The sequence below is a fragment of the Schistocerca gregaria genome, chromosome 1 (genome assembly GCF_023897955.1).
Source record: "Schistocerca gregaria isolate iqSchGreg1 chromosome 1, iqSchGreg1.2, whole genome shotgun sequence".
Classification (NCBI taxonomy): Eukaryota; Metazoa; Arthropoda; class Insecta; order Orthoptera; family Acrididae; genus Schistocerca; species Schistocerca gregaria.
The window spans coordinates 635,509,597-635,527,083 of record NC_064920.1 but is presented as its reverse complement, the minus strand read 5'-3'; the positions used below and the strand labels follow the sequence as shown (position 1 = coordinate 635,527,083).

General features: G+C 37.8%; 1 protein-coding gene across 2 annotated transcripts in view; it reads right to left on the bottom strand.

Moving 5' to 3' along the window:
- The window catches only part of LOC126360253 (ARF GTPase-activating protein GIT1), a 238,080-nt gene that overhangs the window by 132,252 nt on the left and 88,341 nt on the right, over window positions 1-17,487 (bottom strand). For both annotated transcript variants that reach the window (XM_050007694.1, XM_050007695.1), the window contains exon 4: window positions 12,231-12,361. In XM_050007694.1, the coding sequence (XP_049863651.1) occupies window positions 12,231-12,361 (131 nt within the window). The remainder of the gene's footprint in view (window positions 1-12,230; window positions 12,362-17,487) is intronic.

The window sequence follows — 17,487 nt, the reverse complement described above, 5'->3', positions numbered from 1 at the left end:
CCAATATACCAATACCAGAATTATCAGATGATAAAATAAGACAACCACTAATCAACCTTGAAATCTGGGCTCCACATAGGAAAGCTGAAACATACAACACAATTTTATATAGGACAGTAGGTGTTATTTAGAACACATCCCAAATCCACAAAAATTGGAAAACTGAACCCTAAGTGGCAACTACTATACACCGAAGCACACATAATTACTAAAATCCCCTACCCGGCAACATACAGATTGGTACATGCAAACGCGGGTAAAGACAATGGCCTACACTGATAAAAGACTTGAGAACATTTATGTATTGAAGAAGGGCTGTACATCCTCTAAATTGTATATATGTATAATTATATTAGATTTGAGATGCTGGAAAATCACATTCCAGAATTCATGTTCTTAGTTGGTAAGGGAAAAAATATTTTTTTTTCTTATGTGTCAAATGTGTAAATGATAAGGTGAGTGGATGTAACAAGGAAGAATTGTACTTTTGTGTTTCTAAGAGATGACAATACTTTAAATACAACATTTCACCTTGCATATAGCCCAGTTGTAAATGAATAAACGAACTTGTGAAACACACGGTAGTGCGCAATGCAATACACAATTAATTGAAATGTTAGTGGTATCAGAGCGTCGCAGTGCATGCGCATTGGGAAGCAAGCTAGTCAATAAACCGCAAGTGCATGGGGCCAGACAGACACAGCTAAAAGTGTTGGAGCACCCAAAACAAACAAACCCTATGAACTACAGACTGGTCTAGCATTTGTAAAGCCTATTGCATAAACAGGGACACAGAAAATTAAGGGGGAGTCTATACTACACCTACAACTATCTACAAAATAAACTCAAACTAAGATAGGCTAAGGGATTATATACACGGAAAGAGATGCTGATTTACTGTAGTTAATCTACTATATACATTACATCTATATATTTACAAATTTAAATAAAATAGAAAGAAACATTCCACATGGGAAAAATATATTAAAGACAAAGATTCTATGACTTACCAAACGGGAAAGTGCTGGCACGGCCAGCACATCTTGGCACAGTGTTACACTGTCCAGGTTATCTGGATACTTCCGACTAACACCAGCCTATCAGAACTCCGGAGATGGGAACTTGCCCTTCAATATATCCTCTCTTCCCGTTATCCACCAGGCCTCAACCTCCGCTAATTTCATGTTGCTGCCACTCATACCTCACCTGTCACTCAACAACATCTTTGCCTCTGCACTTCCGCCTCGACTGACATCTCTGCTCAAACTCTTTGCCTTTAAATATGTCTGCTTGTGTCTGTATATGTGTGGATGGATGTGTGTGTGTGTGTGTGTGTGTGTGTGTGTGTGTGTGTGTGTGTGTGTGTGTGTGTTTTATTGTGTCAGTCTACCAGCACTTTCCTGTTTGGTAAGTTATGGAATCTTTGTTTTTAATACATTTACAAATTTAAGTATTAAAGGTACAAGCACTAATTATATTTGATGGAGCAGAAAACTTTCACTGCAGGTAAACAAATGTAAGTGGCAAACTGAATAAGAGGTCGCACCACTCCTATAATGCACTTTATCTTTCAGATTTATAAGGTAAGTAGAGATGCACACATGACATTAAATGAGTTTGTGATTGAACGACTGCACACTGAAGTAAATGAATACGTGGTTGAATATGTGAAAGAGGTGTATGAATGCAGAGTCTTGCGGTAATAACATTGAATAAAATGTTCTCGGGTTTCCACCTGCATCAATTGCTTAAAACTACACGAGCTTTCGGCCAAGCACTCCTTCGCCTTTGTCATACCACTTAACAATGGCCAAGGAGTGCTTGGCCGAAAGTTCATGTAGTTTTAAGCAATTGACACGGTTGGAAACCTGAGAACATTTTATTCATATGAAAGAGGTATTAGTAGCCATCAAGCCACTGTACACTTAGCTTTGAAGATTTAGTTTTAAGTTAGTATTAAGTTTTTCTTCCAAGGAATGATGCATCGACATGTCCTAAAGTGTAGAAAGATACATGCTTGTAGTGTTAGGTACCACATAAAAATGAGGAGGACTGCACCGCAAGACAAATATAGTTGTAAGTCTATGATACGTATGAATGTGATAGTGTGAAAGTATGTGAAGAGGAAAATGGTTTCAGTACTTCAAATATCAAGATGCTGAACTCAGGTTAAGCACTATAAAAAAATTAAGGGGTAAAAACTACTATGAGCATCGACTACCCATGAAAGCATCAAACACCTGACTTACATTGAAATTTTTATGCATGTTTGTTACTTATACAAACACTGTTTTACACACATTGTATATGACATAGTACTGATGATACAACTCTCTATATCTCAGCATATGAAATGGTTATTATTTATACAATGAACATAAGAAGTAAATATGAGCTGCACTTTGAACAGTGTGCAAAGTCCTGCGACAGAAGGTGTCTATGAAACCAGCAAGATGGCGGCGTGTGTAGATATCTGCGATTTTACTCCAAAAATAAGTTACAGTGAAGACATTAAAAATTCGTGTGTAAGGTGCAAAAGTGAATACTTAAAGTATAATGAGTGTATTGCTAGTTGACAATGTGTAATCAGCAGTTTAAGAGTAGAAATCGACAGCCTGAAGTCTGAAAATATGGAACTGAAGTCGAAGCAAAACATGGATCCATTGCTTCAAGAGAGACTGAAGGACAAAAACTTTCGCCAGAACATGGCTACATTGCCACAAAATGACGCTGATAAATCATCAGAATGGAAGGTAGTACACAAAAAGTGTCAAACATTCGGCACTAAAACTTTATCTACAGCAACTGTTTCGAGGTTCGAGAATGTAAACAATTTTGATGTACTTTGTTCTAGTAATAGTCCCACAGAAAGCGAAAACAATCAGAAAACTATCGGAAAAAGGTTAGGTTTGATCTTCCAAAGCCACAACATTCAGTTAACAGCAATGAAAGTGGCAGTGGTGTGATCCAGTGTGCTGTGAGTGAAACATCAACAAATCGTCTTCACACTTTCGCTTATAGTCATGGTAGAGGCATGGCTGATATAGTGAAAAGCAGTTTTAATGCTGCCGATGTTCATGGAATTGTGAAGCCAGGTGCTAAACTTCAAGAAGTTGTAGCGGGGTGTGATTCTGAAAAAGTAAAAAACGAGTGTGTGATCTTAATAGGTGGCTCAAACAACGTTGCCTGCAACGAAGGAAATGATGTCATACAGTCGCTCAGGAAGAAAATATCAGCACTTCATCAGTCTAGGGTATTTGTTGTGAACATTCCAAAGAGACATGACTTAAACCCACAGTCCTGTGTAAATGAGGCTATCTCACAAATAACTCTAAGTTAGCAAAGTTGTGTAAGCATTTTAACAATACCTGTATTGTAGATATAAGCACTTTTGGACGAGAATTATTTACAACACACAGTATGCACCTGAACAGATCAAGGGAGGGGGGGGGGGAAAAAAAACAACACGTTAAGTACCCTCTTAAAAACAAAAATATTGGAAGAAGTCCACAAATGTACCCCAAAGTTGGAACCAATCACACTTAAATGGCTCCAGTCATCAATTCAGACTCGGTTTCAAACTCAAATGTTTCAGGAAATTGTTAGTAATGAACATACTGTGTCTGCAGCTACAGATAATTTTTTTTAGGCACAAGTTTACATCTGTCTCTAATTCCAAAGAAATGACGATTTTTCACCAAAATGTGGGAGGACTTGGTAATAAAGTAAATGACATTACTGTTCTGTTAGAGGAACCACAAGGAATTAAAGATACTGATGTATTATGTTTTAATGAACATCATGTGCAAGATATTGGAAGGTTACAGCTAAGTGGTTACTGTCAGGCAGCGCATTACTCTAGAACCATCATGGAAAACAATGGAGTGGTAATGTATGTAAAAAACAACATATCTTACAATGCATCAGATTTAACGAGCCATTGTATAGAGCAACAAATTTAAGTATGTGGTGTTGAGATTACTGCTAATGACTTCACAGCTGTAGTGTTAGCACTGTATAGATCTCCCTCAGGGAATTTGAAGGTATTTCTTAAGCACTTAGATTCTTTATTATCCATACTGTACTCAAAGTCTAAGAACTTTAGTGATGATTTCATACATGAGAGCATTAGTAAAACTGATTTAGTACATTTAATGGAGTCTTATAATGTGATGGCAGTAGTAGATTTCCCAACTAGGGTTACTGTTAACAGTAAAAGTCTGATAGATATATTTATAGATAAGTCTAAATGCAATAAGATCACTGTACATCCAATCCTTGGCCTTTCTGAAAATGGTGGTCAATTGCTTAGGCTCAATTACATCAGTGTGTGCAACAGTTTCGAGCATTCTTGGAAATCTTTTAGGATAATAAATGAACAGGGCTTAAAAAATTCAATGACAGTCTAAAAGGGATAGATTGGAGCCCAGTTTATAGGGAAACAGGTGTAAACAAAAAGTACAATTCATTTTTAAATGAATTCATGTCTTTATTTGAGTCCATCTTTCCCAAAAAAGTAGTTAGAAATAGTCATATAGGCAATGCCAAGAAGTCTTGGATCACTACAGGCATAATATCATCTTGTAGAACAAAGAGGATGTTATACAGTTCTCTCAGGACTTGTAATGATCCAAAGAAACGACAACACTACAAACTTTACTGTACCATTCACAAGAAGGTTATAAATAGATCTAAAAGTATGTTCATAAAATCAGAAACTGAAAGCTCAGAAAATAAAATTAAAACTATATGGAATATAATAAAGAGGGAAACTGGCAGGACAACAGGGAACATGTCTCAGGTAGAGATTAAAACAGGGGACAGTATCATAAAGAAACCTGAGTTGGTTGCAGAAATATTTAATAACCACTTTTTGAGAGCAGTAGAGAAGACAGGCTGTAATGGTTCTATGGAAGAATCATTGTCCCTCTTACAGAAAGCTATTAGCAACAGAATACCAAAATTATCTTTACCTCCAGTTACTGTAAGCAAAGTCATAAGAGTAAGTAAATCATTAAAAAATAAAAATTCTGCTGGTGTGGACAATATTTCTAGTAAAATTCTGAAACACTGTTATAAATTTGTTAGTTCCATCTTATGCAACATATACAATACATCCCTACAAGAAGGGATTGTCCCTGACAGACTAAAGTTGGCTATAGTGATTCCTCTCTTTCAAAAAGGTGATAAAAGCATTGTCACAAACTATCGCTCAATATCCCTATTAACTAACTTCTCGAAAATTCTAGAAAAACTGATGCACAGGAGGATTGTAGACCATCTCAACTTCCACAGTATCTTAAGCAAAAATCAGTTTGGTTTTTGTGCCAGTCTTTGTACTGAACAGGCAATATTCTCTTTCAGCAACCAAGTTTTGGAAGCCATTAACAAAAAAATGTCTCCAGTGGGTATTTTTTGTGATCTTACGAAAGCCTTTGACTGTGTAAACCATCAAATTCTTTAGAAAAAGGCAGAATACTATGGTTTAGGTGGTACTGTTGGCTTGTGGCTACAGTCATATCTACAGAATCGGAAGCAGACTGTAATGCTAAATGGCTCTTCTGGAGAACCTGCCGCGTCTGAATGGGGCTCGATAATGTGTAGTGTGCCTCAAGGCTCCATTTTGGGCCCACTGCTTTTTCTCATCTTTATTAATGATCTTCCTCTTTGTTCTGAGACAAACAGCAAATTTACCCTGTTTGCCGATGATACCACAATTCTAATTCAAGATTTGATTGATCTCGATCTTGAACAAACTACAAATACTGTTTTTAATAACATCTTAAATTGGTTCTCCTCAAATGGTCTCTCACTCAATGCAGATAAAACTCATTATATGAAGTTTCATATATCACAAAGTAATCTCGATGAAATTAACATAAAATGTAGAGATCAAGCATTACAGAAAGTTGAAGATACAAAATTCCTGGGTGCTTACATAGACAGTAAATGTAATTGGTCAGTTCACATTCTTCATCTATGTAAAAAATCTTAGCTTGGCAACATTTGCATTAAGGGTAATTTCTTCAGTGGCTGAAGTAGACACCATTAAGGTTGCCTACTTTGGCTACTTCCACTCATTGATGGTCATATGCTATCATATTCTGGGGGAACCAACCACTTGCAAAAAAAAGTTTTCACCATAAAAAAAAGAAGTAATCAGAATAATATGTGGGGTCCATCAAAGACACTCTTGCAGGCACTTGTTTCAGAAGATAAGCATCCTAACAACTGCCTCAAAGTATTATTTTTCCTTGCTGACCTTTGTGTGCAAAAATTATTCTATCTACCAAGACAACAGTAAATTCCGTGGCTATAACACCAGAAACAAAAACAATCTACATTTAGAAATGAAATGTCTCACTCTGGTACAAAAAGGAGTTTACTACTCCAGCATTAAGCTGTTCAATGCTCTACCACTACATATCAAATGTGTTCATACAGAACTGCCAAAATTTAAACAAGTTCTCAAAGATTACCTGAGAGAGAAATCTTTTTATACTGTGGATGAATATCTGAAAGAAAACGTATACCATCACTAAACTTGTGTCTGGAAGTAGTTCAGTTGATTTTACTGTGCATTTGAGCATTAGCACACTTTTTATAACAACAAATTGGCTGTCCCTGTATCAACTCTTGTAGGCCTAATATCTGATTTAACTTTGTGCTCTTATGTTTAACCTTTATTTGAAACTACTTTTTCTGTTAAATGGTTGTTATGTTATCTAGCTGACATTGTATCTATTACTGTATTAATAGTATGTATTACTTAAACTATGTACAATTTGGAATTGAATTGCCCTTGTATTTATTGTAAGTTTAAATTGAAAGCTGCATAATTTGACACGTTCGATATCCTTGTGATTGACTCACTAACTGGACTACGGAACATGAAATAAATAAAATAAATGAACAATGAATAAGTATTCGATACAACTGGCATCGTCAGATTTGCAACAAACTATTTTGTTTTGGGGAACACAGCTAAGACCAGCAACGACACATAACTGAGCACGTAAATCCCTTTCCAAGAACTTTCATCACCCTGTAGTGAGTAGATCCTTTTTGGAGAATGCTAGAGAGGAAAGGCCATGTGTAGTTATTTAAGCAGTGCACAGAATCTATTGCAGCGACTATAGTTTTCTTCTTTAATTCTTTGAAATTGACAAATATACTCTGACAAGAAGCCACTGTGAATTTGAATTGAGACCTATGTCAATTTATGCCATAAAAGGAAACAGAATCAATTATTGTATGAATGTTAAATGAATAATGTAAAACCAAACAAGAGTAAAAAGTGTACTCATATAATTTGAATTGAACAATGTAACGAAATTATATTCAGCAAAATGTACTATAAAACATACGAAAACTGCCTGCAAAGTGTTAAATGTGTGTGTTAATACATGGGAGTGCACAAAGTAAACTAAAGATGACACTATTTCATGTAACATGAATTTTCTGTGCTCAACAACGTCGTAAGAGCGGCAAGAAACTTACCTTGTTGATGGGTGTATGATGTACGGCTGGTGTCTCCACTGACTAAGTGTGAGTGACAAGGTGAAATAAATTCCTCGGGCCACTGTTATGGAAACCAGTTGTCACCGCATCGAAGATTTCACAAAGGATCAAGCCGCTGAACATGAGCTACACGAATTTGTGCAGTGAAGGCTAGTGTGAATAGACAAAACGGACACACTGACTTTGTATTTCACATGAGAGTGCAAACTAGGATGGTAATGGACATTGATCTGTCCGCGCAGGCTTCGCAAACTAAACACTACGCAGATACTTACTGACAATAATGGGACTATGCAGTTACAACAAGCACTTTGTTACCTAAGCAAGCACTATTGGGTGCAATTGTAATGGATCATATTATTATTATTATTATTATTATTATTATTATTATTATTATTATTATTATTATTATTATTATTATTTCTTTCCTTTCTCAGACGTTATGTCTGGTCAAAACTGAAAAGTGACGCAGATCTTGATCAAGCGAGACTTCCTTTTAACTGTATGGTATATGTTACATTGCATTTAGGAACTTTTGGGTAATTGAACATGTATCAATAATTACAGATTTCTGTAGTTGTATACATACATTTGGATGTAGCTGTATTGAGTTGATGTACTGGTGGATATTGTGTGGTACGACTCCTGTAGTTGATAGTACAATTGATATAACGTCAACTTTATCCTGATGCCACATGTCCTTGACTTCCTCATCCAGTTGGAGGCATTTTTCAATTTTTTCTCCTGTTATCTTCTGTATATTTGTTGTATTGGGTATGGATATTTTGATTAGTTGTGTTAATTTCTTCTTTTTATTGGTGAGTATGATGTCAGGTTTGTTATGTGATGGTGCTTTATCTGTTATAATGGTTCTGTTCCAGTATAATTTGTATTCATCATTCTCCAGTACATTTTGTGCTGCATACTTGTATGTGGGAATGTGTTGTTTTATTAGTTTATGTTGTATGGCAAGTTGTTGATGTATTATTTTTGCTACATTATCAAGCCTTCTGGGGTATTCTGTATTTGCTAGTATTGTACATCCGCTTGTGATGTGATCTACTGTTTCTATTTGTTGTTTGCAAAATCTGCATTTATCTGTTGTGGTATTGGGACCTTTAATAATATGTTTGCTGTAATATCTAGTGTTTATTGTTTGATCCTGTATTGCAATCATGAATCCTTCCGTCTCACTGTATATATTGCCTTTTCTTAGCCATGCGTTGGATGTGTCTTGCTCGATGTGTGGCTGTGTTAGATGATACAGGTGCTTGCCATGTAGTGTTTTCTTTTTCCAGTTTACTTTCTTCGTATCTGTTGATGTTATGTGATCTAAAGGGTTGTAGAAGTGGTTATGAAATTGCAATGATGTAGCCAATGTATTTATATGAGTGATTGCTTTGTGTATTTTGCTAGTTTCTGCTCTTCTATAAAGAATTTAAGACAATTGTCAACCTGTCAGTAATATAGGTTTTTTTATGTTGATAAATTCCCTTCCTCCTTCCTTTCTGCTTAATGTGAATCTTTCTATTGCTGAATGTATGTGATGTATTCTATATTTGTGGCATTATGATCATGCAAGTGTACTGAGTGCTTCTAGGTCTGTGTTACTCCATTTCACTACTCCAAATGAGTAGGTCAATGTTGGTATTGCATAAGTATTTATAGCTTTTGTCTTGTTTCTTGCTGTCAATTCTGTTTTCAGTATTTTTGTTGGTCTTTGTCTATATTTTTCTTTTAGTTCTTCTTTAATATTTGTGTTATCTATTCCTATTTTTTGTCTGTATCGTAGATATTTATAGGCATCTGTTTTTTCCATTGCTTCAATGCAGTCGCTGTGGTTATCCAATATGTAATCTTGTTTAGTGTGTTTTCCCTTGACTATGCTATTTTTCTTACATTTGTCTGTTCCAAAAGCCATATTTATATCATTGCTGAATACTTCTGTTATCTTCAGTAATTGGTTGAGTTGTTGATTTGTTGCTGCCAGTTGTTTTATATCATCCATGTATGGCAAATGTGTGATTTTGTGTCGGTATGTTCCAGTAATATAATCCCCTTAATTTGTATTATTTAGCATGTTGGATAGTTGGTTCAGAGCAAGGCAGAACCAGAAAGGACTTAATGAGTCTCCTTGGTATATTCCATGCTTAATCTGTATTGGCTGTGATGTGATATTATTTGGATTTGTTTGAATATTAAGTGTGGTTTTCCAATTTTTCATTATTATGTTTAGGAACTGTATTAATTTAGGATCTACTTTGTACATTTCCAATATCTGTAGTAACCAAGAGTGGGGTACACTATCAAAAGCTTTTTGGTAATCAATGTATGCGTAGTGTAGCGACCTTTGTTTTGTTTTAGCTTGATATGTCACCTCTACATCTATTATCAGTTGCTCTTTATATCTCGTGCTCCTTTGCAACAGCCTTTTTGTTCTTCATTTATAATTTTGTTCTGTGTTGTATGTGTCATTAATTTCTGTGTAATGACTGAAGTTAATATTTTGATAATTGTTGGCAGGCATGTTATGGGTCAATATTTTGCTGGGTTTGCTGTGTCTGCTTGATCTTTACGTTTCAGATAAGTTATTCTATGTGTAAGTGTATCAGGGACTGTGTATGGGTCTACAATGTAATTGTTAAATAATTTACGAGTTGCACCATTTTAGTATTGTTCAAAACTGTGTATTCTAAACGTACATTAAATAAGTGTTACAAAAGTAATTTGGGAGACAAAGTTTGTATATGGATATTTATATACAGAACCCTATCTGTTAATCATTTCATCCACACCGAATATCCTGCATCAAGAGGATCTAAGCAGAAAAGGATTTTGCGTGAGCAGAGGAAGGGTGATCCAGTAGAAGCATCCTAATAACCAGCTCTATGCACAATGGCAATAATGAGACGTATGTAAATTTAAATGATGAATGTTGGTCTTAAGTGTATTGAATATTGAAAGTCTGTTGATATTAGTGCCAGTTACAGTTCACTCAGGACATTTGTACCTTCCAATTTCTTCCAATTATTCTTTCCAACTCTCTTTTTAATTATTCAAACAGCAATTATTAATCATTTTCCATTATATTTTATGCCCGCCTCCCTATTCTACCACTGTTCACCAAACAGTCAATAAGTCATAATTACAAAACACTGACATGAATTATTTACTGAAGAATGGAGAACCTGGTAGAAAGCAGTCTCTGGGAAGTTTAGGAACAAACGAGGCCGTAATGAGCTTATGACTTACCTCACAGATACACTAATGAACGCCAAATCTATATGTATAGCATTTGTAGATGTAAAGAAAGCTATTGGTAATGTTGACTGGAAGATGCTCTTTGAAATTCTGAAGGAGCTGGTGTAAAATACAAAGAGTGAAAGGCTACTTACAACTTGTACAGAAACCAGACTGCCGTTAGAGTCAGATGTAAATTGAGGAAGATGAAATGGAAACCAAGTAAAATTTTGGAAAGTAAAGAAGAATAAATAAAAACTTTGAGGTTTGCCGATGACACTGTGATTTGGTCAGAGATCACAAAGGACTTAGAAAAGTTGCTAAACAGAACAGTTAGTGACCTGAAAAGACGTCATAAGACAAATATCAACAAAAGTAATACAACTGTGCTGGAATGTGGCCCTATTAAATCAAGTGATGCTGATAGAATTAGGTTAGGAAATGAGGCGCCAAAAGTAGATGAATTTTTTATTTGGGCAGCAAGATAAAACACGATGACCAAAGTAGATAGCATATAAAATGCAGACTGGAGACAGCAAAGAAAACACTTCTGAAAAAGAGAAATTTGTTAACACTGAAGTGATAGGATGTCTGTCCTGAAGACATTTGTGTGGACTGAAACATGGACAATAAGCAGTTCAGATAAGAAGAGAATAGGAGCTTTTCCAATGAAGTGTTACTGAAGAATATTAGAAGTTACATGCGTAAATCTAACAACTAATGAGCTGGCATGCAATGCAATTGGGGTGAAAAGAAATGTATGCCACAACTTAACTAAAAGAATGGATCGACTGATAGGACACACAATAGGCATCTGCTAGGGCGGACATAAGGGGACTCCCTTGCCCGTTCCCGAAATCTAGAGCAGAGTGTTTTTATTCATTACAGAATTCTGACACAGTTCTAGAAATGGTTTCCTACGATTCCACAAAACCTCTCATTTAGGCAGTTGTATCACTATGTGGCTGATCACAGGGAGAAAATACAACAGCTTCTCGAAACTGACCAACTCATTTAAACCCAAAAATTACAATTTTAAAGTCTACCCCCCCCCCCCCCCCCCATGGATAAATTTCTCCAGGCCCCCATTAATGGTAGCAAAACTTATAGAAGGAGATTAAGGCATGAATACAGTAGGCAAGTTAAAATTGGTGTAGGCTGCAGCAGTCATTATACTGAGATTAAGAGGCCTACACAGGATGACTAGTGTGGAGAGCTGCACCAAATGAGTCTTCAGACTGGAAGCCAAACAACAACTCAATTACTATTTGATTGCCTGAAAACATCTTCCAACACTGTGTAGTTTACAGAATATTTTCCTATTTACTTAGGAAATGAGACATAGCTAATGGAATGAATATCACTGTAGGAGATCTATCAGCAACAATCATGCGCTTTTCCACTGAACAAAATCCTATATGTGCACTCCATTTATTTTATACCATTTCTGTCTAGATCAATGCACGTACCTTGCATAGTCAACTGGTGTCTGTTCATGTGCATCTGGAGCCATAGGATCAGCTCCCCACGCAATAAGCAGCTCTCCCTGGCAGGTCTGTCCCTCTTTTGCAGCTACATGAAGAGGAGTTGTACCCTTCTCCTGAGAGATGAAACGATTATTTGTTTAAAAAAATTTAAATACTAGCATTTTACACACTTTTACAACACAAGATATTACTTGATCTATTGAGCCACAACTCTGTTTACAGTGAAACAATAACTATATTTCTACAATGAAATTTTCACTCTACAGCGGAGTGTGCGCTGATATGAAACTTCCTGGCAGATTAAAACTGTGTGCCGGACTGAGACTTAATAACTATATTCAATTTCTGGTCATAGTGTTAGGCATAGGTACTAAGATGATGACAATTTCTGAAAATGAGAAACAATTTGCAACACTAATCACCAGTAGCTTTACAGTTTTTTCTCTCTCTGCTTACCAGTTACTCCTTTCTATACCTAAAGACTACTCAGCGGTTCACAGTAAGTGCCTGGCAGAGGTCTCATCAAATAACCTACAAACTATTTCTCTACAGTTCCAGACTAACAGTGCACAGGAAAAACCAATACTCAAACTTGTTGGTGCAATCTCTGAGTTCTCTTATTTCATTACAATGATCATTTCTCCCTACATAGGAGGGTGAATATGGAGGAGGAAGTTGGTGATTGAAATTTTGTGAAAAGACTTGCCACAATGAAAAATGCCTATATTTTAATGATTGACACCCCAACTTATGTATTGTATACATTAAACACTTTGCCCTATTTCAAAATAACAGAAAATGAGCTGCCCTTCTTTGAACTTTTTCATTGTCCTCCGTCAATGCTATATGACATGTATCCCATACTGCACACTAATACTCCAGAAGAGAACAAATAAGTAGGTAGTAGTCTCTTTAGCACATCTGTTGCATATTATCAGTGTTTTGTCAACAAAACAGTCTTCCACATACAAAATTATGTATGTGATTGTTCCAACTGAAGTTACTCATATTTGTAATCCTAAGTACTTAGTTGAATTGTCAGATTTTAAATTAATGTGGTTCATAAAATAACTGAAATATAAATGGATTCCTTTTAGTACTCATGTGGCTGACCCTACACTTTTCATTATTTAAGAGCCAATTGTAACATTTTGCACCACACATATATTGTGTATAAATCATTTTGCAATTAGTTTCGATCTTCTGATACCTTCATTAGACAGTGCATCACCTGCAGACAATCTAATGGGCTCCTCAAATTGTCTCCTAAATTGTTTATATAGATCTGGAACAGCACAAGGCCTAAAACACCTCCTTGGGGTGCACCACATTTCATACCTGTTTTACTCAATGATTTTCCATTAGTTAGTACGAACTGTGATCATTCTGACAAGAAATCATGAATTCAGTCGCATAACTGATAAGATACTCCACAGGCATGCAATATGATTATAATTTGCTTGTGAGGCACAGTCTCAAAAGCCTTCTAGAAATCTAGAAATATGAGATCAACTTGAGATTCCCTGTCAATAGTACTCATTACTTCATACGAGTAAAGAGCTAGTCATGTATCACAAGAACAAGACTTCTGAATGCACAGTAACTATTTGTCAATAAATTGTTTTCTTCAAGGTAATTCGTGATGGGTGAACACAGTACTCATTCCAAAATCCTACTGCAAATTGTCACTGATATAGATCTGTAGTTCAGTGGATTAGTCCTAATTGTTTTGCTCGAGTAGTTTTATAACCTGTGCAGCTTTCCAGTCTTTAGGTATGGATCTTTTATTGAGCCAGTTGTCGAATACAATTGTTAAGTACATAGCTACTGTATCAGCATACTCTGAAAGGAACCTAATTGGTACACATATAGATCGTAAGACTTGCCTTTGCCATATTTTATGGTCTATAAAATGCTATGACCAATAAGATGCACCTTAATTTTTAACCATTTTTTTTAAAAAACAAGCCAGACTAAAATAATTCCTTTTTTATAAAACTGAACTGACCATTAAACTCCTTGAAAATCGTCATCTGAATTTTGTTGTTGTTGTTCTTCTTCTTCTTCTTCTTCTTCATCCTCATCTTACATAAGATGGTCTTCACTGCTGTCGAGAGTGTTATTTTGCTGTACTACTTGAAAGATTTAACAAGAATGTATTCTCTGACTCTAGACCATGAATGTTTTATCCACTGACACAATTGTTTGATTGTACGTCATTTTAAAGCTCACTTCAGATGTGAATTCATGTTTGGTTTCATCCATCGTTCATTTGTTCCATTCCTCTCTCATATACAGTTTAAATGGTTTATTTATCGTGACATCAAGAAGTTCCAATTGTGAAGAAAGTTCTCCTGGAATAACAGCAAGCTCATTATTTCCCTGTAACAATTTCTCTTTGGTAGAATTTTTCAAATCTAGCACACGAAGAGAACTTTTCTTCAATAAAGCACCTTTCCTTCTCTCCCAAACTCTGTTAATCTGTAATTTCATACCAGCCTCATCCATCTAACCCTTGTCACGTAAATGAACAACTACACCTGGCAGTATTTCAGAAGATTTTTGCATTGTTCTGCACTTTAAAACGATTACTGAATTAAGTTTAGTACTGTGAGCACAGCATGACAGGACAAAAGTGCACTGAATTTTTTCATATCCAACTGTTTTTAAAGTTACAGTTTTAGCATATTTCGTGGCAATAGTTCTCTTACTTGTCACATCAAATGTTAGATGAGTTTCATAAATACTCACTATTTAGCTTAGTTCCACACTGGTTTTCTTTTGGTGTTGAATAATAAAGAGATGGTTGGTTGAGGATTAAAGGGACCAAACCGCATAGGTCATCGGTCCCTTGTTTCATAAACACACAGAGCACAGTGAAATCATCCATTTGTCATTCGAAGCACAAGAAAAAAATTCCAAGGGAAGAAAATCCCCACGGTCAATAATATAGAAACACGGAAAACGGAGCACAGCAACAAAAACAGAGAGAAGAAAGGCAGAAAGAATTAAAACTGTACAGCAGAGGATCGTGGCTGGCTGATCACGAAAATAATAGGATGAGCCAGCCACTCTGCAACACGTTACAACCCCTACCTAAAAGATTAGGATGGAGTCGAATTACAACACAAAACTAATTAAAAATACAGCTCAAAAGAGGGTGATGTAATAAAATTAAATGGAGCTATAAAAGCCGCTTGCACGAATAAAACGTAAAACCCGATCTGCCATAGAGACATTGTCACCTAAAAGAGATGATAAATCACCCTGGAGATTAAAAGCACACTTGAGAGCGGTTAAAAGAGGACATTCCAACAACAGATGCGCCACCGTCATGGTTGCACCACAGCGACAATGAGGGGTGTCCTCTCGACGTAGCAGATGACCATGCGTCAGCCAAGAGTGACCAATGCGGAGCCTACACAGAACAACAGAATCCCTGCGAGAGGCTCGCATGGAGGAACCCCACACAGTCGTGGTCTCCTTTACTTGCCGCAGCTTGTTGGGTGCAGACAACGTGCGGCATTCGTCTCCCCACATTCCAAAGACCCTACGGTGCAACACCAATCGAAGATCAGTGGCTGGGAGGCCGATCTCCAGCGTCTGTTTGCGGGTAGCCTCTTTGGCTAACTCGTCGGCAAGTTCGTTTCCCGCAATTCCAACGTGGCCCGGGGTCCATATGAACACCACCGAACGACCACGCTGTTCAAGAGTGTAAATGGACCCCTGGATGGCACCAACAATGGGATGGTGTGGGTAGCACTGGTCAAGAGCCTGCAGACTACTGAGCGAGTCATTGCAAATGATGAAGGACTCTCCAGTGCTAGTACGAATACGCTCAAGGGCACGAAAAATGGCTGTCAGTTCTGCAGTGTAAACACTACAGCCTTCCGGCAAGGAGTGCTGGTCGACATAGTCCGCATGAGCATAAGCGTACCCCACACGGCCATCAACCATCGATCCATCGGTATAGATAACCTCCGAGTCATGGTATGCGCCGAGGAGAGCAAGGAAATGGCGGCGCAAGAGCATAAACGTACCCCACACGGCCATCAACCATCGAGCCATCAGTATAGATAACCTCAGAGTCATGGTATGTGCCGAGGAGAGCAAGGAAATTGGCGGCGCAAGACTGCAGGAGGAACCAAATCCTTTGGCCATCAGGAAAGTTCCAGCCGAAGCTGCGGCCGACAAATGCACCAAGGTTGTGTAGGTGGGCGGACCTGGTAAGCAGACGGAAGAAGCAAACATTCGAGTTCACGAAGGAGCGACCAAACACAGATCCCAATTGTATGGCCTGATTGTGGCCGCTGGTGTGGGATATGGACTGCCGCATTAGCGAAAAGGAGACTGTAGTTAGGGTGACGGGGCGAACGACGGACGTGGGCCGCATAGTTCGCTAACAGTTGCTGATGCCGAGTACGAAGCGGAGGAACCCTAGCCTCAGCAAGGAGGCTATTAACAGGGCTGGTGCGGAATGCTCCTGTCGCCTGTCGAACCCCAGAATGGTGAACGGGGTCCAGCAGTTGCAATGCTGAGGGCGACGCTGAGCCATACGCCACACTACCATAATCCAGTCTGGACAGCACGTGCGCTTTGTAGAGCTGCAGCAGCGCATTACGATCTGCACCCCAAGTTGTGTTGCTGAGGCAGCGGAGGGCATTCAGATACTGCCAGCACTGACGCTTGAGCTGACTAATATGTGGAAGCCACGTAAGCCGGACATCGAACAGCAGTCCCAGAAAACGGTAAGTGTCAACAACCCTGAGCATGGCATCCTGAAGATAGAGCTCAGGGTGGGGATGGGCAGTTCGATGCCGACAAAAGTGCATGACACAAGTCTTCGCAGCAGAAAATTGAAACCCATGAGCTAGGGCCCATGCCTGCGCCTTGCGTATGGCTCCCTGCAACCTACATTCTGCAACACCAATGGTGGAGGAGCTGAAAAAGATGCAGAAATCGTCAGCATATAACGTCGGTCAGACAGACGACCCTACTGTTGCTGCAAGGCCATTAATGGCCACAAGGAAAAGGGGCACGCTCAATACAGAGCCCTGTGGAATGCCGTTCTCCTGGATATGAAGTGAACTATGGGATGTGCCAATTAAAATGCGGAATGTCCAAACAGATAAAAAATTCTTAATAAAAATGGGGAGAGAACCCCGGAGACCCCACCCGTGCAACGTGGCGAGAATATGGTGCCGCCACATCGTGTCATATGCTCTGGAGAGGTCGAAAA